At 40.9% G+C, this 24,151-nt stretch overlaps 1 protein-coding gene across 4 annotated transcripts; it reads right to left on the minus strand.

Annotated features, from left to right (window-relative positions):
- Positions 1-527: 527 nt before the first annotated feature.
- MCOLN2 (mucolipin 2) lies at positions 528-21,801 on the minus strand. 4 transcript variants are annotated; one of them, XM_017805400.1, is made up of 14 exons: positions 21,666-21,801; positions 18,440-18,599; positions 16,515-16,688; positions 12,943-13,081; positions 12,254-12,341; positions 12,009-12,105; positions 11,452-11,551; positions 9,867-9,982; positions 8,284-8,433; positions 6,869-6,970; positions 6,620-6,742; positions 3,549-3,755; positions 2,060-2,175; positions 528-1,078 (listed from the first exon to the last, which is right to left on the minus strand). In XM_017805400.1, the coding sequence occupies exons 1-14, from the start codon at positions 21,713-21,715 to the stop codon at positions 1,042-1,044; spliced, it is 1,659 nt and encodes a 552-aa protein (XP_017660889.1). In that variant the 5' UTR covers positions 21,716-21,801; the 3' UTR covers positions 528-1,041. The 4 variants fall into 4 exon arrangements, with proteins under 4 accessions (XP_017660889.1, XP_017660890.1, XP_017660891.1 ...); XM_017805401.1 differs by lacking the exon at positions 21,666-21,801 and adding an exon at positions 21,403-21,510; XM_017805402.1 differs by lacking the exon at positions 21,666-21,801 and adding an exon at positions 21,130-21,150.
- Between the last annotated feature and the right edge of the window lie 2,350 nt (positions 21,802-24,151).

Consider the following 24,151-nt stretch of genomic DNA (forward strand, 5'->3'; position numbering starts at 1 on the left):
AAGGCAGGAGATTTAAAAATAAACAAACAAAACAAAACAAACAGGGAAAGAAAAAAGCTGCCACTCACCTCACTCATTAGTGTTTTGAATTGCCTTTGCCATTCGAAACTCCAACAAGCCAGAACTCGTAGAGACCATCAGCGGTAAAGAACACATAGCAAGACCAAGTCCTAGCCAACACACTGACATCATCTACCAAAGAGTATTTTTAGGGAGTGGATAGTGGACAAAGTGAAGTACCTAATATGACAGTCCACAAACCCAGGGGCATTCAGCACCCCTGAAAGTTCCCAGAAGTACTTGGCTAATACCTATGCACTACTATACTGGAAGTGCTAAAGCAGTAAGTTTAATCCAGACACAGTACAAATCAAATATTGTGGGTATAATAGAAGAGACAGCCAAAAAAAGGATAACAAACTGCTTTTTAGTAAAGCTATTAAAGAACACACTGTGACCTATAAGTGGTTTGTGTTAAAATGATATACAAGAGGGAGAACCGCAATTATTTTGCATTTTTGTGCAGCTTTTTAGTTTTACAGAAATTTATTTCAAATAAGTGAAATGTGCCAAGTACAAATGCATCACTTCAAGTGAAAAACTCCTCTTTTCTTGGTTACCTTTTATTTAATACTTTTTAACACAGAATTATTTTATAAAAATTATTTTCATATAATTCTTTTCCTTATTAACAACAACAGTTCATTCAGGGCCACTTTCCTTCCTCCTAGAGCTGATTAGCAAACAGAGCTCCCATAGACAATGCTCAAGAATAAGTCTTCTTTAATGTGACAGAACTTGAAGCAAGAATACAGAGTTCTTCACAGCTCTCCTCCAGACACAGCTTCTGGGCTCTCTTGATGGTTAGCCAGTGATGTCACATTAATATCTTTTTTCCCCAAAAACCTTTAATTAGGTAAGACTAGTCTGTTCATGAGGCAGGTCCAGATGGTGGGTTTCATTGCAATTTGGAGAATTATTCTTCTCCGTACCACTAGGGTCTCTTTGCATTTATTAGTGGTGAATTTCAATGTGCAGTCATCAATTAATAAGTATCAAGTCATCATCACTCTGCTGTCTGCAAGAGAAAAAAAATCACAATTCTCCATTCAGCAAGAAATGCAACAGGAAGCATTTACCCATACAAATTGAGTTTTGATCCTTCTGTTCTATGTTCTCCCATTTCAGCAACTCCCAACACCTGCACTGCGACAATCAAGGAGAAACTGCTACAGTAGCAAAAGCTCTAGATTTTCACTCCAATTACTAGGGTTGTGCCCTCAATACTGTGCAGTGTATTACAGTGAAGTATATTTATTGTGGTCCAGCAGACAAAAATCTCTCATTCTGAACAATGACTTGCATATGAAACCTGAAGCTGTACCTGGCTGGAGTTCTTGTTAACTAGCTGGCTTTCGAGTGTCCACAGCAACTGCTGCCCATCATCTCACATGTTCCTTTTTGGCTGTGAGGTGTTATGTGTCCTCAGACATAAAATTCTAAGAATCAACTCTCAGACCAGGAAACACTACATGAGATTTTCATCTCTCACCACCACCTTAAAAAGGACCACTGCCAGGTCTGGGTTTGGCAGCAACAAGACACCAGTGTGTTTCCAATATTCTGACAGATGGTATTCAAACAGTTTGCCTTGTAGCTTTGGGATTAAGCACCAATCCCTGGCTGAATCACATATTCTCTGACTTTCTGCTACTACTCCAAGCTTAGCAGTAAAGCTTTTTAGAAACATTTGACTTGCAAAACCCTAAGAAGCAGAGACTTGGTTTGCTCCTGAATCCTTAGTAGTTTCATGCTATACTCCACAGTCCTTCCATCAGCTTCTCCATGGTATTTTTCGTAAGAGTATAACACTTAAAACATGTGTTTAAGCTCAGAATTGTTGTATCATCAGCTGACTAAAGATATAACACCGAGTACAAGAGGAACAAAAGCATCCAAACATCACACAGGCTAAATTCTGGATGCTCCAGCATTTGTGAAACAGCACTCTGCAGTGAGATGCCAACTGGTCTACTTCTCAGGAAAACACACTACTGACCTCCTGCAGCAGCAGATGAATGGCACAGAAGTCTGGTCTTTTCTGTAGCCAGCACTGTCATGGTCTTTTAGAAATTCATGTAGATCTGTTACTGGAAAACCACTTTGTTGGTATTTCTGAAAGAAGAAGTGTTTTATTTATAACGCACAAGAAGTTACTGGGCACAAAACGTTCTAAAATTTCCTGTAGCGTGTGATAGTAAAACCAGACTATTTGGTTCATTTGTCCAGTATTGCTGTAGAAAGGAAAAAGCCCAATCCCACCCCAGAAACACCACATATATAGCTGGTGGAACAAAGCAACCTAAGTGACAGAAAATTCATATTGTTCAGAGATTCTCTTATGTTTTGTTTGCTGTCCATAAGGCCAAGCAAGTGATCTCAGGTCATACTGGCATTAATTGATTCTCCCTTGTTCACAGGGAGCTGCTGTGCTCACTGTGAGTGCCCTGGGATCGTTTTCCCTAAGAACTCTAATGCTGGATTTGAAAGGCCCTAGTGTGGATATTCAACATTGCCATGTTGAAGAAATGCTATGAAAAACACAAGTTCAGCATACTGAAATAGCTCCCAATTGATCCACATGAAGTGCTCAGAGGGAAGAGTAACAGCAAAACACTGTTTTGCAGGTCAGATCATCCAGTAAACTCAGAAGCACAAACAGTTAAGTTATATTTGGAGATGCTTAGAAAGTGGAGCTCTTGCTCAGTCTGGAAGTTGTAGTTCATGTCAGACCAGTCTTATTCTGCTGGTTTGTTTCTCTGACACCAAGATAAGAAAGACAAGAGCTGAAGAGTATGATCTACATTGCCTTCCCATTGGTCACTGAGGCTATCAGGAGCACAAAGGGGAGACAGCACTTGAGGTCAAGAACAAAAGGTAATTATTGAAAACTTGGCTGCACTTTCAGACTGTTCATACTGGAAATGGATAGCACAATTTTAACTTGAATGAGAAGGGTCTTTGAGAACACATTTCCTTTTAACCATACATTTCCAAGCAGCACGTTAAGCAAGCCAGATATATCTTAATGACAATCTTAAATGACTTTTGAGTTATCTGTTTGAACCTTGCCAAACTCCTGCCAAAGGCATATCTCTGAGATATCAGCAAACCTTTCTTGACCTCATCTTTTGATGCCATGAGAAGAAACATTCACTCCAAACAAGGCTTATATAGCTCTATGTATCTATACTTAAAAATTAGTTTTTTCCACTCATCCTTCCATTTACACTTCCATTAGCTGTTATACTTTTGAAGCCAGGTGAAGCAGCAGAAAACAACATTGAAACACACACAGGATAATTTTTCAAACCAATTATTGCTTAGTCATTTGAATGACTACCCAGTCATCCTCCCAATTTTGACACAGACTAAACTAAAAGATTTCAATAATCTCATCATAACTAATACTAGATAGTATGGTGTTTAAGTGATTAACAAGAACGAATACAAATAGGATTAGAAATGTAACAGAAAACATGTTTTACCTTTATGGTGTCATAGGAGTCAGTAATGAGTGCAATAAAAAGGCTGAGGATCATATATATAAACAGACTAATGAAGGAATACAGATATAACCGGCTGAACCTCCACACTAACGTGCTCTTCTGCTGGATTTGAGCAAATGTTGCAAACATATCATCACCATTAACCAAGGAAAACAGACATTCGGCCACTGTGTTCAGATCTTCAAACTAGAAAATAAAGAGTACAAGTTATTAGTAGAATGTGAAGATCAAATCACCCATATTTAAAGTTAAAAAAAAAAAAAACACTTCTAACTTTTATGCATAGCAGAAGAAAAAATCCAACCCAGACAATTAAATGCTACCACACTTTACTGTATGTTCAGGCCAAAACATACATGTCAACAATAGAACCATGTAGAAATATAATCTTGACTAAGCGTGATATTGACATCAGACATAAGATTTATTATCAAGAAATAAACTTGTGATGCTCAACAGGCAAAACAGTCAATATCTGACCATTACAGAAAGTTAAAAGTTACTGAATTTTAAGCAATTTTAGGCCAGCAGAAAAATATCGTTCCATTTGCCAAAGCACAGATAAAGTGATTTCACAGAATCTATACTGTAAACCAGTGGTAGTATGCTGGGAACAGAATCCACATCCTCTGGTTTCCCAGCTCTGCAGCATTACTGGAGTATGGGTAATAAATCAATACTGTATTAAGGAATTAGTGGTAGTATATGGCCTTCAGAGCTTGCATGGTCTAAACTAAATTTGTTGTGCAATAACAATCTATTCAGAAAACCCTTTCTGAGTTGTAGGTACAATCTATAGCTGGATTGTGAAGCTACTGAAATACACCCCCCACAAAAATCATGGTTTCATTTCAAGGACATTCTCTTAAATTCTAACCTCCTTTTCCCCAAGCTGGAATGTGTCCTGAGGCTAAATTCCATTCAGCTACCCAGTAAGCACACTGTCCCCTCTTGCCCTGGCTCTCCAAATAACTGCATTCGTTAACAGTACTTTATTAGACCACACGAATTAATGCACAGTGCTCTAATGTGACCATTATCAATGAAGAAACATGACTACACTCAGTTGAATTGTGGCCCTATATTGAGAAGGTGTCAAGAGACATACTTGTAAGGACAACGTATGGTTGCACAGGAACAGCAGGTCTGGTTTACACCTATGGCTTATTTTGTTATTATTGTTTTTACTGAATTTTAAAGCCATGTGAAACTCAGCATTACGTTATCTGAGAAGAAAGGGGGCATGGCATGGGTAATTTTTGAGCAACCCACAAGTTTTGATGCAGACACAGAGACCTGCTAAGGACTGCTCACCTGTAAGACCCTGGATTGACAAAACACAAAATGCAGGATACCCACGCACTCTGACTGTAGCAGAAGAAGGAAGAGCAACATATGTATTTCTGTATTTTTGAGCATAAGGAGCTTTCTGGTGTTTCTGCACATCAGGGAGGGCTCTTCTCATTTCTTACCAGGGCCAGCTTGGAGGGCTAGAGAGTCCCAGGAAGCCAGCCCTGCCCTGGGCAGCGTCACATCACCTTCCCATGGGACACTGGAGAACTGGCAGGAACAGGAACCCCCACACACAGCTACAGCTGCTTTCCTTGACATTGATCTCTTATACTTTGGCAAGATGTAATATTTTCATAGATAAGCATATTACTGACTACATTTCGTTTTGCTCAGATGATTAACATACTTGTTGCAGGGAAGTTACAACAGTACTTATGCTCTGCCTGTTTTAAACAGTTGAGCCTCTGGTGTTGGCAGAGGATCCCACTGCGTTCAGCATCCCACAGAGAAATATATCATCATCAACCTGGAACATGTGCAGACTGAATACCTACACTGCTCAAAAAAGAGAATTACAGCTCAGGAGGATGTGGGGCACAAGAATCCGAATCAAGCACTGCAGCATGTCTCTCTGTTACATATATACTGTGTATATATGTATATATATACACATATATACATATCAAGAGATCAAGAATCATACATCTGTCAGTCTTTAACAGACATCTAGAATTTGACACAACAGGAACCTGCCTTTTTGCAATCTGTCACATAGAGCATCTGCCAAGAGGAAAAACAAACAGGCTTTAGGGTGGTTTTTGCTTGTGTTTTAGAATGTACAAAGCCTTGCTCCTGTACCCAGGTTTCAGACAAGACATGCCAGGCACACACTTTGATACTAACCTGAGGAAGACAAACAAACACACCCACACACAGGAAGCAAAGTAAATAAGACAAGCATTCATCCACCCCTTTATGAGTCATAATTTAGGGGCTGAAGTTACATGGCATGGGAAAGATTTGGAAAAACAAAGTCAGAGCCAAGGAGATTCCCAAAAAAAAAAAAAAAAAAGCACGGTGAACTGAACTGGGATTGCCAGAAGAGGGCGAAAGAGATCACACAGAATCACAGAATATGCTCAGTTAGGAGGGACCCTCAGGGATCATCGAGCCCAACTCCTGGGCCTGCACAGGACCATCCCCAAGAGTCACACCGTGTGCCTGAGAGAATTGTCCAAACGCCTCTTGAACTCTGTCAGGCTTGGTGCTGTAACCACTGCCCTGGGGAGCCTGTTCAGTGCCCAATCACCCTCTGGGTGAAGAACCTTTTTCTAATATTTAACCTAAACCTCCCCTGGTACAACTTCAGGCCATTCCCTCGGGTCCTGTCCCTGGTCCCCACAGAGCAGAGATCAGTGCCTGCCCCTCCTCTTCTGCTCACGAGGAAGTTACAGACTGCAATGAGGTCTCCCTTCAGTCCTCTCCAGGCCTGGGTAAACCATCCACTCATTACAAAAACAGCTTGGTGTAGGAGATGACACTGATTTCAAGCACACAGTAAAAGCAGAAATACAGTTATTTTGTTAAAAGGAGCAGGTGGCAGAAGGTATGCGTGGAAGGAAAAATACTCCCATGTTCACATTACAGCTTTTATACAGAAATATTAATTTAACATGCATTTCTGTTGTTATAACTGGAGCTATACATGCACACAGATACATCATTAGACCAGAAAAGGAGTGATACTGCTGACATACCTTTTCATGATAAGGTCCCAAGACAATCCAACCACAAAAAGTATAGCCAAGATAGATCATCCCAGCACAACAACAGAACCTTATCACTTTTGGCAATGATGCCTGCATAGTTAAAATGAGTACCTGCAAGTCAGGGTGCAGCAAAAGGAAAGAGAAAAAAAGAAGAGAAAAATTAGAGAGACCTGGATAAAAGTGACATAAATATATATATATATGCTTTAATTATTAGACTTTTGATTTCCGCCTTACATTGTAGGTTTGAAAATATCCCAGGTATCTGATGACTCCGACCCAGACAAACAAAGTTGATGTTCCCAGTAAAATGCTGCAGACATCGTAACTTGCGAGGTTCTGAGGGATCCAAATAGAACAGGTAGTCAAGTTACAAAGCAGTAGGTATGTCAGCTTGACAGCTATTCAAGTTCCAGCAGTTCAAACAAAGTGGGGCAGTTCAATATTGAAAGGATGTTGCTACATCACAAAAATCAGATCAATGTGAACTGCAGTTATTTACTGAAATCATTCAAATGCAACCATGATGCAAATAAAAGTACACCTATGCTGATATTTTTGAAGTTTTGCACGAAGTCTGGAAGAACAAAAGCCTTTAGTTTGGTTACAACAGTTTCGAAATTAGATTTAATAACTCAATGTTTAAAAAAGGTTACTATTTGCTATTGTTAGGCAAAGAAGCTCTCATTCACTATTTAGACAAACATAAGCCATCATTTAAATGAAATGTGAGCCTTGGGACTACAAACCTTTTCATGCCACATGTATTTACATCTCTGAATAGGTTCTCTGTCAGATGTTCAGAACCTGAACATTGTTTTTACTGCAGTCAAGTTTATAACCAAATCTACTTGTACTTTACTTTAGAAGGCTAGAACTGGTTGCAGTAAGCACAAGATAGTCATCTAGCTCAAGTTTTCCTACCCTCAATCCCCACCTCACCATATAGCCAGAGGATTCTGAGTGTTCCTCTGAAGGCCACTCTGGGCATCTGCCCTTTGAGCCTTAGTACACGTGAAACAGCAGCAGCACACTACCTACTCTGTTTTTCCCAGAATACAAAGTTTTGTGAACACATGAGTTGTTGGCACGCATCTATTGAAGAAAAAAACCAAACAAACTAGACAAAAACAAACAAACCCAAAAAGCCTCCTGAAGAGCTGCCAGCTGAACAAAGCACATTGATTTCAGCAAGCCCAGACTGGGATGAGCAGGTGACAGTCTGTGCCTATGACTGCCAGAAAAGCAAGCTGTAACAGCCATTTTTGCAGCCCTACAAGCCATCAAGACCCCTGTTGTACCCAAGGGGATGACTCTTGGTTTCCCTGTACTAGTATGTGCTACTACTTCTTACAGAAGTAACAACACATATTGTTGGGTTTTTTTGATAGGAACTGTCTACCCACATGTCCTATACCAGGGATTAGGGGTCTTAGCACTGTGGAAATAAGATGCTTAAATAGTTTATTGAAAGACTTAGGAAAGAGTGACTGAAAGCAGTTATTAGTCAAAGCAGCACTAGGAAATGAACAGGCAAAAGTAAACAGATGACTATTGACTATTATAGCTCACTTTCATTTGTCCCCACCTTAAAGCACATTACACATGGTTGTAACAAGGCTAGTATTTTAGCTGAGGTATTAAACTCTCACCTTAGCTTTTATTTCCATTTTTAGGATTGAGCCAATGATTGTCATCACATCACTGATAATTACCAGGACATACCACCCATTTATGAACTCCAGCTGATCAGCATGGCAGACACGACGCTTATACTTCTCCAAGAAGAAATTCACAAATCTCTATAGACAAGAATTTAGATGTTTAGTTACAGGTCACCTGAGATGAAAAATACGTACAGATGCCCTAGTATAGCAATGTTCAAGTTTCACATACCCCCTTTTCCTATAGTATTTGCTGGAATAATAGTTTAATTCTCAATAACAACAGAAATAAACTGAAAAAAAAATTAAGATGGGTTTAAGCCAGTGAAAACAAACTTTCCACAGAACAGCTGATTTCATAACCAATCCCCCCTAGCCTAACCATGGTTGTTATCTCCTTTACAACAGTTTCTATCCCCCTCCAACAGAGCAAGGCCATTGAACTAAAAAACTGAAAAAGGCAATAACTCAAATACAAGACAAGAGCTCTCATTTCCAATAGAGCAAACAATATCACTTCCATGCCTAACACTGTCCATCTGCTTTCACATTTTTGCTCATGAATAGATGTGATGCCCCTATTCCTGACAGCAGTTCGACAATGCCTTTGTTGAGTTGTGTCCTCTTCACCCTTGGTCTTGTTTCCAAGCTACAAAAAGGATATATTGAGCAAGATAAACAAGTATCTGTGCTTTCATATCCTGCCCACCCTGGAATCTTTTTCTAACTCTAGTAAGCCATGTGCTTACAAAGTTTGTGCTAATTACTAGGTACAAGCTGGCACATCTCAGGGTCCAGCTTGTGTTTCTGCACCAGTATTTTGACCACAAAAAACAAGTCTGCTTACATAAAGCTCAGCAAGCGACTCGAGAGGAAGCTGGACAGGGCTAGTCCCAGTCTGCAAAGGAGGGTGAGAAGAGAAGAAGGTGACAGCAGACTGATCAGGGATTATAAAGCAAGTAGAAGGAAAGAAGAACTGAAAAAGGGTGGTTCCAACCCCAGAAAGACAAAAAAAACCCCAAAAAAACCCAACCAAACAAGAAAAAAACCAAACAAAAAAACCAAAACAATAACAACAAATGAACAATCAAAAAAAACCCCACACCACAAAAACAACCAGTCATAGTCAGACTCCATGCTGTGCTTTACATTCCCTCCAGTTAGAGTTGGCTTTGAGGGATGTTCATTAAGACATTAATTTACAACAAAACCTCTATGGGAATTCTATTCTGAACCAAAGAAGAAGGAATTTATGTTTTGAAGGTGCAGGACATATCCACAGCACAAAGACTCAGAAGTCTTTTTGTGTAAAATCCTGGACAAAAAAGTGTCCTTCTTTTGCCCTTGAGAGATGCAACAAAACCTCCATATTACAGCACTACACGAACAGAAATAAAACCAATTCAGCTAGCAATTGTTCAGAGGTAACAGTATGAGAACATCTCACAATAGATTTTTTGAGTTAACTGAAAAAAATGTTACTCAACATTTCCAAACATATCCCTTCAAAAGACCAGCAGCAAAGAAGGCAGAGACCAAATAAGTATTGAGATCACGAGCGCTGTGCTTACCCTTTGTAGTCTCAAGGCAAGAACAATGGATCGTGTGCAAAGGATGAGAGAAGTAAAGCAACATAAAATGACAAATCCATCAAAGACTAGAATATACTGAGTGTTCTTCTGGAGAACTGTAAAATGTCAAAGAAATGAAGTAAGGTTAATTTTTTCACATCTTTTTAAATGCAAATTATGCAACATTTTGTAACAATTTGTGCTCGAACACTCTCATCCCATAAACAGATGGGCTGTAAGATATATTCTTCCTGCAAGCATACCTTAAGCACAACTAAGCAGAGAATTACATCAAGACAGTCGTGGAGGTTGGACCACAAGAACAAAAAGCAAGTTCAAGTTCTTCAAAATAAACCCCAAAATGTGTATATTACTACAGGTATCCCCTTTTTCACCTATCCATCTGTGCTCTCACAGTGTTACAACTACATGGGCTAAAAGAAATGCAGATTTGGCCTGTATCATTAAATTAAAAAGAAAATTCCCACCTTGGTCTGCAATAAGAAACTTGCTTGACTTTCTGTACAGTATTCTTTTCATCCGCAAGTTTAGAAGTCATCATGTGAGTGCAAATTAGGTGTTTTCCTTTGCTTCCTCACATCAATTGTCCCTATCTTTTTCACAACATACATTTTTAACTACATGAAATACAGACCAAAACTCATTTTTAGTTGTTGTAATAGCATTTCAACTCATCTGTGTTACAGAATTATGCATGCTTCCCCAGCTACTTATTAGATGCAAAATAAACTACTAAGGAACAACTAGTTGAAAGACAGCCACAAAAAATTAGTGTACACAGATGCAGGCCAGGACACTTTGTTCAGAACATACTATAAGATACCACTTTAATATCAGTACAACGTGGTGTTATCAGAGAAAAGCTGGCTTTGCCCAGGTAAGAGGCAGGCCACTTGACATATTTTTTTAATCAAGATATTCTATAGCACACTGAAAAACATTGCTCCATCACAGTCCTTTACAGCAAGTCAACACATGGGAGAAGCAGTTGCACGGTGCTGTCACAGCTACTATTCCTCTAAGGGGCCTTTAGTGCACATTCCTGAGCTGTCAGACCAAGTCTTAACACTACAAATACATGGCAGATGCCAGCCTTTGCTCACACACATCATTAAATCTAGCAGCAGTGGAAAAAAAAAAATCCACTTTCAGAAATAGTAAGCTTTACTTAGAGAAAAAAAAAATTGAAAGCTGCAGAAGGCTTCAGTTGCAAATTTACCTGTATTAGTGAACTAAATTATTTGAGTCATCTCAGAGAGCAGAACGATTAAAAATCTACGGAAGAAACATCCCCCTTGCAGGTAGAGCTTACTGCTAACACACAACGGTCTACAGATTTGCATGTGCCATCTCACCACGACACTCTCATAAAAGAAATTATTTCCTAACTCTTAATTAGCAAGAGGTAATGAGTCGCATTAGGTAGGTAGCATTGTCTTGTTTTAAGGGCAGGAGGAGGATGAACAGGATGGCCAATGTCTTGCTGGACAGACTGTTATAGACCAGGGAAAGTGCTGGGAGATGCATAACTGCTGGCACGCAAACACACGTGCACCATACTTACCAGGGCTAAATATGTGCCAGTCTTTGCATTCCTGAATATCAGTGTCACTATCAAAGTAGATTTTGATTTTTCCACTGTGGGCTCTATTATTGAAAGTTATCTGAAAATACAGAACTGTATCAGAAACAAGACTAGGAAGATTTAATTCCAGAAAACAAATCCTGCTAAGTGCTTTGGACACAGTATGTGTTAATACTGTTGGTCAGGTAAGCTTTAAGAAAGTTGTCACCATAAATGATGGTGTAGACATAATTTGAGAACATGACATATATTGCATAACAAGCAGTATTCCAAGAAGCCAAACTTCACATTTAACCTTTAGAAGAACAATTCCTTATTCCCTTCTCAGGTTATAAAGTTACAACTGGAACATGTTACAAAACAACACTGTACCATAGCAACACCATTTCAGCAGCCTTTGGGAAGGAGGGCTAAAGGCCAGGACATGCTCACCTGCATCTCTCTTGCAGTCTCGATACAAGGATGATACCTACACCTGAGCTTAAGCTCTCATTACAAACACAGTGTTGGAAGTGCCATAGCCCATATTCACTTACAGTGTTTTGAAATGCATAGCAGTCAGGCAATTCACGGGCATGGATTGTCTGTAGAGCAATGCCTTTCAGCTTGAAGGAGATTTCAACCTGTATTAGCCTGGATGTTTGAAAAAGTGTATAAAAATATTTAAATATTGTATAAAATAAAAAAAATGTACACACATACACAAATTGCACAAATCAGAATCCACCAAATTAATGTGAAAGGACAAGCTGAAATACTAAAAAAATCCCCATCACTTTACCTGTAAAATTCAAGATTGAAAAAAGAAGAGTTCAGCTTCAGTTCTGCCTTCTTATCAGCTAGCTCCTCTGGCTTTAAAAAGACACATTCTGGAAAGAGAAAAGATGTAATGTTAAAAACTTCACATAAAAAGTAGCACAAAACTGAGATAATCAGGGTGTACAGTCCTAATCAGGCAAAACATTAATTTTGAGCAAACCTATCCACACAGAGGCCCACCTAGTGGGGTCAGAAGCAGGTTTGTGTATTAACTCTTGAGCAGCTAAGCAGTCAGGACTCAGCTCTGAGAGGCAGTAAGGACACACACCCACTGATGGTACAGACTGAGCAGCACCCAAAATTCTGTATTTGAACCTTCTGCACAGATTGGGGGGAGTTGTGTTTAAAAAAACAAACAAACAAAAAAAAAACCAACTAAAAAAACCCCAACAAACACCAAAAAACCCACCCCGCATCATCAACCCTAAAGACCTCTACAAACCAACGACAGTGGCTGAAGAGAGCCTTTTATAATCTGCACAGCTGCCATTTCTAGATAGGTACTAAAAACCAAGAGGGAAATAGGCAAGAGGGATGGGAATTTTCCTGTAACTGCCACACAAAAAGCTATTGCTTTTAAGCTTTACTGATATAGCATTAGACTATAGGTACTCCATGGCAAGACATTTTTTAAGTACAACAGTATTGTACCTGTTTCAGTAGAAACATCTATGTTCAGCGTATCATTGGAGGGAAGCATTGTGCCTCTCTTGTACTGTTGTTTACAGATTTTTAAACCTGATCCTTCATAACCAAGCATCCCCAGGGATATGTTCTTTAAATGCCTGTACTAGTTTAGAAACAAAAGCAGAAGTGGAAGTTAGAGATAGTAATCTTTTTTGCATTATATAGTAAATTGCAATCTCAAAGTTCTGCGTATCAATACAGGTTTTTACATTAAAAAAAAAAATCTTTATTTTCACATAACAGTTTCCCATGAGACAGAAGTCCCATGACTCAGTTTACAGACTAGAGGGCTACTGGCCACTAATTAGTAGTGACAGGCATCCTGGTGACACAGTGACCATGAGCCCTAGACCTTCTGGGCTGCCTGCAAATGATCACAGATGTGCCAGACAGCAAGCCAGCAGACAGCTTTTAATTAGATGCCTGGCAGAGACTTCAATGCAGTATTGCTGCTAACCACACACACTCCAGGGATATCTTATGCTTTCATGAAAGTGATAGTTTTCACACCACTTGAAACTTGATCACTTTACATACAATCCAAGTCACAGTTCTTATCAAATCCATGCTGAGAACAAAACCAAAGCTGCTCCCTATGTGACTACAGAAGAGGGAAGTCATACATTCGCTATATGACCAGCAACCAAGGAACATACACAGAGCTTGAGCAGCCTCCAAACATAATTTAACCTGCCTGCTTTACACAAGCACAGAAGCAGCTGAGAACATGCCTATGAGGAAGGTACTTACTTTTTCCACTTACTCCAAATACAGCACAAGTCACCTTCTTCGTACACTTGGAAAACAAGGACTAAAAGTGGAAGCAAATAAAGCTCTGCCAAAGCAAGAATTGTCCAAACATGGATCAGCCTTGAACATCAGCAAGACTTCATTTAAGGCCAGTCCTCTCTTGACTTGCCTTCCACACATTCTGGGTGTCTACTGTCTACTCTCTGATCCCCGGACTCACGCCTTCCAGTCTTGCACAAATGAGGCAAACCACTGGAGCACAGCTCTTCTGGTGGCCCTTGGCTCCTCAACAGCTGAGAAGATCAATGACTAACCATGCAGTGAGCTGCCTGCCAGCTTAGCTTCCCATCAGCTAACATTGTCCAAGAGAAGCCAGACAGACCCATGGCCTTTTGAGGAAGAAGGCATCAACACAATAATTGATTAGTTTTTATTATTACCACACCTAGTGAAAGAGCTCAGGACAGTGTATAGCACTGGTCTGCTCTCAAGAAAGCATTTAGCTTTTCAGAGGCCTGAAGTAAGTTAGGCAAGGTTTCCTATTCCTTAAAAAAAGAAGTTGTTTAGCTGGCTTTGATACAGATTAGTCCATTTCCCCCTTTGACATGAATTTTTTTATTATGCATCATTTGGTGTCATCCTATTCCCCCCTTCCTATGGGCATTATGGCCACTAGCCCACCTTGGGGGGTACAGAATCCCACCAGTCATCAACAGCCACATGCTCCATGTCCAAAAGGAACTGCAACAGAAACTACCACACTTCTATTCCAAGCTCTGCCTTGCAGTGCTGCTTCGAGTACTCACAGCTGAGCTTGCAACAAGTTTAGACATCCCAGGAGAAAAAGTATGGCCTCTGTACCCTGTCAGTCTGACTGAGGCAGGTCAAGTGAGCGGAAACAGTAGTTAGTCACAGCTCTTCACCCCTCTGAAGACATCTCCAGATCACTGCATGCAGCAGCCACTGCTCTGTCCACGTGTGCTCTCAGGCTCTGCCCTCCCAACAGCACAGCACGTGGCACTGGGTTACCCACACGCCACTTTCAAACAACACTATGAAAAACTAAAAGCAAGATTGCTGTTTATACATTTCTAAGCGGTCCCAGACAGAGTAGGCAGCAGGACATCCTTGTCCTACAGCCTCTGCCACAGGGCTGGGCACAAGAGTAACAACTTCACACAGCTTCTTCATAATAGAATCTTCCAGACTGAACCCAGTAGAGAAGCAAGGAAAACCTTTGTACTCTTCCAAGTGTAAAAGTATGTTTGGGTTTTTATGTTGTTGGTTTGTTGTTGTTTGTAGCTGTGCACTGTTACTATCTTCTGTAATATCATATTCTTTAGCTTTACCCACCCAATCATGCATTTCAAATTAAAACTCAAAACAAAGCACCAAAATCCATGGCTTCTAGCTGCCCATCTCAAAATAAAAAAACCCTTGCTTTTAGGTTGGGAGTCATCTGGTTTGGCTCTTCCCAGAAGGCACTCTTTAAAAACAAACAAACGAAAGTAACAATAGTCATGAAATTCACCTATAGGTATGCTTTTTGAATTCTTACAGGTAATATAAAAGCCTCACAATTCCATATGACACTAAAGCACACAGATTTCACAGGTTAAATCTCCTTAAAGGATATGACTACATTTATACCACATTGACATCTTATGAAGAGACCTTTTTGTGATGCCTGTATCACACACTGGCTCATTCTTGAGGATATAAAGCTATTATTTCTCTACTGTCTTGTATCTGGACTTCACCTCAGCCTTAGTGCCTACAAAAGAAGGAGAGTGAGACAAAGCAAGCAAGGAAGTAAAAAAAGCACAGTTTATTGCAGAAACAGTGGTAACATTGAGAGTTCAAAGGGAGACTGAGAAAACTACTCCACCACTCATTTAACATGCCAGGAGTGAGAGTCCAGCACAGCAGGGACAGCACATTTGATCTGCTGATGGCTCTGCTGTAGCACAGAGAGCACAGGGGCCTGACATGAGTGGGTGTTTAAGAATGAGGCACAGCCCTTTGCTCCCCTGCAAATCCCAGATGCTTCTGGGCATAGCTGATAGTGGCAGCAGTGACTGCTTTAATCCAAGCATCAGAGCTGATGTACCAAGGCCACTGAAAATGAAAGGAAGTTTAAAGCCACTTTCCATTCATCCAGGGTTAATCATTTCTGGGCTTATCATCATCCCCAAACACAAGAGACGTTTCATATTCCACAGGCAGTCTTTCATGTTATAACTTCTGAATGTATTAATATTAAATACAAAAATGTTTACTGAATTTTCATCTTAGATTTGTTCACTTTCCTCTGAAAATTGTAAAGGGACTGTTCTTTAAAATACCATCCCTAACCAAGGCAAGTGCCCCTACACTCCTGGAAGTACTGTAGTCGCCATTCTGAGGCCCCTGGTGCTCACTACAGAGCTGCAATTCAGTATAACTGTAAGCACAAATTTTTTGAATACCATGCATAGGTATATTCAGGCCTATAGGTCTTCAAAGTAAGACCTAAACCAAGGTTTTAGTTCATGCAAGATGACAGATTTTCAAACTTTCTGGATTTTGGTATTATGCACTACCCGAATAAAATTCTGGTTTGGATTCATCTTCCAGAGACAAAAACGCAGACAGCTGCACATGAATTTCAGGACACCAGATCTACACTGATTCACTGAAATATCAAAACTAAAATCCAAAAATGGAAACAGAAAACCAGAACCTTAGCAGAAGTTTATAGCTATACCTTCAGCTATACATAGTTATAAACACACACACACACTTACCTGATTAATAACATAAAAAATGCTATCATAAGCATCCTGTTGTGTATATATACTGCAGCTGTAGTCATCTTCATCAACTCCAGAATAGCCTTTCAGGAACAGGTGTTTGAAAGCGACAATGTTTTCCTCTTTGAATGAGACCACCAATTGGTTACTCAAACCAAAAAACACAAGCTGACAAGAGAAAAAAAAAACAACCAACACACACACATATGTATTTTGTACACTGGTCAAGCAGTAGCATTTTGGAAACAGCTCTCAATTATAGTAAATACAAAGCAGACAGGTGCCTGTTGCTGTAACTCTGCTATGATAAGAGCAAAGAACTTGTTAGCTAATGCCATAAGACTACTAAAGTCAAGGTTACCATATGCAGGGTAAGAGAAACATAAATCTGATTCCAAAACTTACAGCAAGTGAATGGACAGCTACATTACGTGCAACTTTTACATATCGTGGGCCAAAAACTCTAACTGGAACTTGCCAAAACCTTTGTGGAGGATGCAAATGGCTGATGAGCTAACTTAAGAGCACAGCCTACTACCCCTGAAATGGTCTGCTTTGCTAGGGGACAAATTCCTGCACCTTTTCTACCTCTGGCATGGCATAGGATTAGAGCAGATCTATGTGGGACCCGACAGCAACAAAAAGCATCACCTGCTTGACCCAGATGCTAATTAAGGAGGCTTTAACAAGAAGCAACAGCAGAGTTACTACTGAGGCCACGTGTTGCCCTACTATATGGACATTCCCATTCTTCCCCCCCATCACCAAGGAAAACAAACAGAGCCTAGAAGCTGAAAAACCAAGCAACAAGAGTTTCTTCATAGGCACAGCAGCAGGAGGATATCCCAAGCCCCAAACAGCTAACCCTTCATTCTAGGTTTAAAATGCTTACAAGCAGCAAAGGTGAACCTGTCTCATTACTGCAGGAAGTTTCCAAGCCCCACAAGAATCTGACAGAAGCAGGGAAGAAGCAAGAGTGAGAAACTGCAAGCAAAAAACCTGAACTTTTGCCTAGAAAGACCAACCACTGAATCCTATTCCAGCCTGTGGATAGAGCCCCATCAGGATTTGGGCACAGCATGGCAGCAGCAGGGGCCAGACCCCACCAAGTGGGGCCAGAGAGCCTGTCACAGTTGATAAAGCACTGGGACATGTAAGCCAGAGTTATGCTTTATTTTAATGGGCCAGTCAAACACAAACCTGGAATCCTACAATTCAGCACATATATTTAGCTGTTCTTGCAAACTGTCAGATGTCAGTCTTGCATTTCAAAGGTTCAGAAAAAGTAATTTCTACTTATATGTGTGTCCCATTTTGCTTCCCTTCACATCCAGTCACTATTTATTAGTGGACTGTAAAACAACCAACTACACTGTGATACCAGCGCAGTTGAAAAACACCCTCTTCTTTGCCTCTACCTAGTACCTCAGCCAGTACTCAACTGTTCAAATGCATTATTTGATGACAGAAGTAGGGGGCACATCCAATTCCTGTAGCCCAGTCATCCCATCATCACCACAGACCATAGCATTTCCACATTGAACGTGTACGTTTCAAGTTTCTGATTAGATGTCAGAAAATATCACTTTTGAAATAGTCCAGTGAAACTATAACCTAAAAACATGACAACAAGCCTGAAGACAGTGCTGGATTTAATGGGAAGAATAATTTGCTTTAAAGTATTATGCCAAAAAAGCAAAGTACCTGGTCAAATACTGCTCCAAAATCTCCAAGAGGCTTTTGTAACCTATGTTATTGTTCCCCCTTGAAACACCTTTCATAGTATTTTTTCTTTATGGATTTAAGTGGGAAGTTCAAGTCAGTAGCAAATATACAGGGATGGCAAAGGCCCAGAACCACATACCTACTTCTCTTGCACACCATTGCTACTCTTATTAAGAGTAAAACCAAAGCATTACCTGTGTAGTAACCATAAGTATCTTCAAAACCTGCAAAGCCAGTTTCCATGGTATTTGACGTCTTGCTCTATATTTTTCACATGGGTTCATGAAGTAAAACTTCAAATCCTCTTTCAAAGCCGTCTCTTTCAGATCTAAATCTGACTGAGTCATCATATTTCTGCCATAAATAACATATTAATTAGAAACCAACAGAATGCTTTGACAGACAATTTCCTCAATGCAGTTTCACCTCAGATCACCACATGACATAAAAGGTCTGAAATAGTTTTCTGTTTGTTTTACAGCAAAATGCAAAAAATATTTCCCTATGATCACATCATTAAAAATCATTCAACCACATTAGATCATCAGAACAGCATTTAGACTAACTATCAGGAAACAGGCATAAATAAGAGTATCTGTAATAGCAATATAAAGTCGACATTTCTCTCTTTCTTAAAAATACATATTTGAAACAAATATGTATTCTGTTTCAAATGTGTTAACACATCTGTCTGAATAACCCACATTCTCATAATCATGGCTAGGCTTTGCAAACGAAGATTTGGGAACCCACATTTTACACGCAGAAAAAAGCGTCTTAAACAACCAGAGCAGGCTTTGCACACATTTCTGTTATTAACATGCAGTTTTCAGGGCTAAATTCATAGTCATTTATTTATTTAAGTATCTGGGCATGCAAAAATCAGAGGACCAAGCACAGAGGACTGTTGTTGTAGATGTCTTAAATCACCTTATGTTTCTCCTTCTCAGCTGAATGGGACATTGAAAACTTTCCCCGTCTCCTAATCATTTTAACCCTATCTTCCAGTACCGTAATTTTCAGAACTTTCCTGTTTCACACACAGATCAGAAACTTGTAATTTTTTTCTTCCCTTTATGTTAAGAGGTTTATATTTGACACTGACTGATTATCAGTCCCATTTACTATTCAGAACATCATTCCCGATGTTCTGAATTTTATAAAGGATAACATTTTCTCTCAGGGTCAAACCCAAAAGTTTTCAGATGCATTTTTACTTTCTGTGTCCTCATCTGTCTGAAGTGTACAGTTATTTAAGCCAAAACTGTAGACCACAAAGCACATCTGATTTGCTAGAACCAGCTGTCCCGCAAGAAGAGAAATTTAAGAAAACACAGTAAAGTTGACACTGTGGTGTTTCCTCAGAAGAGGAAGTGAAAAAACAAAAAAATCTATTTTAACATTAGAAGTTCAAAAGTCATCCTTATTACACAGCCTTAAATCAATCGTTCATGAAGATGATGGGAGGTAAGACGATTTTGGTTTTTGAGGTAGGAAAAGCATGGGAAGTTTTTAAGAAAAAGAAACTGTGAACTGCATCCCTGTTTAAATTTATACTAAAAACATACTGGACTAGCTTAAATAAAGTTTAAGATACAAAAGCTTTGAAAAATGTAAACACACCTAACAGAAACGCACATGATAATTATTGCTGTGAGCATTGTCTAAGGAAACAGGTACACATGAACTTCAATCCTGCATTGACACCCAAAGACATCGCTGCTCCTGTACAAGCTTCTCTTGAATGGGCAGAAACTTTTGTGTGGGTACACAATGAACAAGAGCTAACTCAGAGTGAAAGTCATAGGAGTAGGTGGGAAAGAAAGAGAAAAGCTGGAACTGGTTGAGATTTAAAGCAGGAGGGTATGACATAAGGACCACTCCAAGACTTCAGCAAAATCCTTCCCAATCTTCCAGTAAAAGTATATCAAAAGTGACAGATCTCTAAAAAGAGTGCAAGCAAACAAAAAACTGCTGGACTTTGTCTTCCAGTATAGAACAAGTGTTCTGCGGTGTAGTATTTAAAAAATAATTCACTGGCAACAGCTCAAATACACCAATTGTTTTTCAATCCATTCGTTTCTAGGATATATTCAAAATTACATCTAAATAGACTGTATTAAATCTGCAGAACTAGAATCAAAGCATTAAAGAATTTTAAAAGCTCCAAGAGATTAACAGTGACATCACATTTAAAACTAACTATCTAGTTCTACCAAATGGTTATTAGGCTGATAATCTAAAAATAATCCAAATAAAGCACCTAGCTCAAAACAGAGAAATTAAACAATTCAATTCAGATGCACAAGTGTAATTAACACCTCTCAATAGGTTTCCATAGTATGCTTTGTAAAACATTGGCAGAGGCGAATTTTTTTGTGAATGAAGACTAACTCTACTCTGCATGTTTAGATGCATATCCAGGTGTCATGTGTCATATATAGTAACTATTACTAACTCAATTCTAACAGCTGCATTACTTTAACCACCACTGCAATGCTGTGGCTGGTAGGTCAGTCTGTTCAGACAACGTTTTGTAGCGAGGCACTTCAGGGCTCCACATTATGCTTAAGGAAGAGGTTTCAACAGTAAGGACTACAATTTGCAGCTACCTACTCATGAAATACGTTTTTAATACTTAGCTCTTCACCTAGCAGAAAAAGCCCCATTGCATCAAGTAGCTAAAATACACTTAGTAAGTGAGCACAGTCAGTTTTTTTAACGAGTAACTCACTACTACAGCAACACTGACAGTGTCCATCACAGCTCCAGATTAGAAACATTTATCTATTTGAGCTCTAGCTGTTGAAGAGGTATTAACGAGATTGATAAGGTGTTAAGGGGGGAAGAAGGAGAGAAAAATGGGAGGGAAAAAATATATCACCGAATTGCGTTCTACGTATCAGCCTGGGCTTCACCTTCACGATCTCTACTAAGCTCAGCACTCGCCTAAAGGAGGACATCGCCTCGCGCTTCTCAGGAAAGCGAACTCGGAAACTGAGGGGAAAGCCCCCCTGTGCAGAGCTGCCAAGGTCACCCAGCGCTCGGCTGCCGAGGGAGGAGCCGCCGCAGCCCCCGCGCAGCCGGACCGAGGGAACACACGGACCGCTCCGTGCCCTCCGTGCACCGGCCTCCCTGGCGGGAGGACAGGACCTACCTTGTGCAGGAGACCCAAACAAGAGTTTGGAGCACCACCTCCGCCCGCTGCCCCGGCCCCTCCGCAGCGGCCGCCCCGGGGCAGGGGGCACGCCCGCTATCGCGGCCCCGCCGGCGGGATGGGCCGGGCCCCCGCCCCGGGGCGCTGCGCTCCCTCCCGCAGCCGCTGGCGAAGGAGCGCCCTGACCCCGCTCCCGCCGGGCGGGGTGACCCGAAGGGTCGGCGCCGCGCCCGTCCCGTCCCGTCCCGTCCCGCTCCGCTCACCCGGTGGCGGCCGCCCGCCCGCCGGGCAGGTACTTGAGCGAGATCTCCATGGGGCCGCGGGGCTCGGCCACTGCCCGGGCAGGGCAGGGCTCCGGCAGTCCGCGGGGGCGAACGGGGAGAGCCGGGGCCGCGCAGCTCCGTCCCACCGACAAACCCTGTTCGCTGCCCCACGGTCCGCGCCGCCTTTATGGGCCCGGCGGAGGAGGGCGCCCGCCGCCCACGTGCCCTGCGGCCCCGGCTCCCTCTGCCCCACCGCCGCCCTCCGGTGCGCGGGCTCTTGCTACGAGAGTAAGGCTTTGTAGTCGTCTTACTGCCAGCTGGTAGTTGTAGGCACGGAGATAACGTGCAGGGAAGACTGTCAGGTGAGATTAGCTACTACAGAGCGGGTTGTCTTGCAGCTCAAGAGGTACTTGATTCCTCAGAGGACGTGGCCTAATGCAGTTACTCCAAACTAGGGTGTTCAAAACAGATTACAGACTCATGAGAGGCTTCATTGCAGCAACTGAGCTCTCTACCTGCCCGCACGGTGGGCATGGGCAGCGTAGGATTCTTACATAATGTTCTCAGATGATGCTGTGTTTGGTTATGGTCACATAGTTTGAGAGAAGAAGGAAAAAACCCCAGACAAACATCTGTGTGGAGTTACTCAACATTAGCTGCAAGAGCATTGTGTCAGCTCATGCATGAAAGTTTTCTGAAGGCTTCCTCTGAAGCATCTGGTATTAGGTACTGTCTCAGGCAGGAAAATGCTCCCAATGGATGCAGCCACAGGTTTGGTCTTTTACAGCAGCATCTCTGTGCTGTCCTGCATTCTGTCTCTGTCACCATCCCCCATCCCCTCAAAATGCCTTTACACATTTTAATACTAGATAGGTATTAGCATATCTGAATTTGATTTCTTCCTCTTTTATGTGCACACTGTTTACCTCCCCTTGAGAATGTGCTTAAATCCAACATAAAAACTGGTACTTAGAAACAAGTAAGGCCCCCACCTCTCTCTTCCTCTCAGTATAGTTTCATTCTGTAAATAGATCCGGGCTCTGCTAAAAACAAGAAGTTCTTCCTGTAAGTATATGCAAAACATTGCCATTGAAATAAGCCTTGATATGAAAACAGCTGTTACCCAGTTTAGCACCCTGCGACTTATTTTCACGAGGAAGTACTAAATATCTGTATTTTTTTGGCAAGTCTTTCCAGAGCCCAGTGAGAATCAGAACAAAGAAACTCTTACCCGTCCACGACTTCTTGGTCAGGGTTGAAAGCCTGTTTTGCTTAGGATGGCATTTTTAAGCATGAGTTTATCTGATGCTTTATCTGCTTCCTTGCTCTCCCCCACTGCATTTTACAGTTCTATCTGTGCCTGCTTGATTGCATCAGCATAAAGATACCGATATCTCCAGGATGCAGCTTTACATGTGCTACTGGCATTGCTAATGTTGAGATCATTGATACTGCTTGAAGTCACAAGGGTTTTTTTATAATAAGATCATTGTCACACGTCTTGGCTCTGCAAAGCCATAACCGGCACATAATATATTGACACAAAATAAGATAAAAAAGCCTCACCACACATGCAACAGCAGCAGTCTGCTGCACTTAGTCTCAAATGCAGCCAGTGGGCTAGAAAACACAGCATTGACTGGCTTCTTCTCAGGCAAACGAAATACTCAGGCAGATGAAGATCCTAAACACCAAGGATCAAGCAGATCAGAAATCTGGACATAAGCACCTAGGTTGCCAGCAGTAGCACCAAGGCAAACAACATGTGTTTGAGTGTCTGTTTTTTTCTTTAAAAAAACTCAAAACATAAATATGTGTCAGATATGTAATACAAGCAGCATTTATTTTTCCAGTCAGAAGTGGACATTTTGAGCAGTTGTAATCCAGTAACCTTCCAGGCTACTGCTCTTCTTTCCCAGTGTATCAGCCTGCACCCATAGCCAGAAATGTGCAATTGCTGCTCTGCTAACTTTGTAAGCGGTTGTCACCTCTTTTCCTTTGTTTTACACATCCTTTGCCTACTTTTAGGCAGCCCTCCCCTCTGGCTTCACTCTGCCCCTGCCCATAACTGTTTTCCACAGCTGCTTACAAAAGGCACCTGCATTTTAAGTGATTTATTAATCTTATGTTTCTCTTTACTCTGCATGAAAAAACCTTGTAAATCAGTCTGCTGCATTTCATTATCTGAAAGCGCTTGCCATCCTTGTCAGAATTTCTTGCACAAACTATACAATAGTGATGTGCACATTATATTTTGTGTGTTGTCAAAGATCCATAAGGAATTTAATGTGTCAAGAGAAAACATGGTCACTTAATATTTGCTTTTTGAGGCAAGACTGCCTTGTGTCTTCTTGAAAAGCTACAAAATTCTTCAGTCTTAGGTGAACGTTAAAGGGCAAGGGCCTCAATACACAGAACTTTCAGATAGTGTTCAGATCTGTTCTGCCTGCACCTTGTATTTGGTTTGCTTTTGCTAAACTTGAGGA

Source organism: Lepidothrix coronata, unplaced genomic scaffold (genome assembly GCF_001604755.1).
Source record: "Lepidothrix coronata isolate B3197 unplaced genomic scaffold, Lepidothrix_coronata-1.0 Scaffold12, whole genome shotgun sequence".
Lineage (NCBI taxonomy): Eukaryota > Metazoa > Chordata > Aves > Passeriformes > Pipridae > Lepidothrix > Lepidothrix coronata.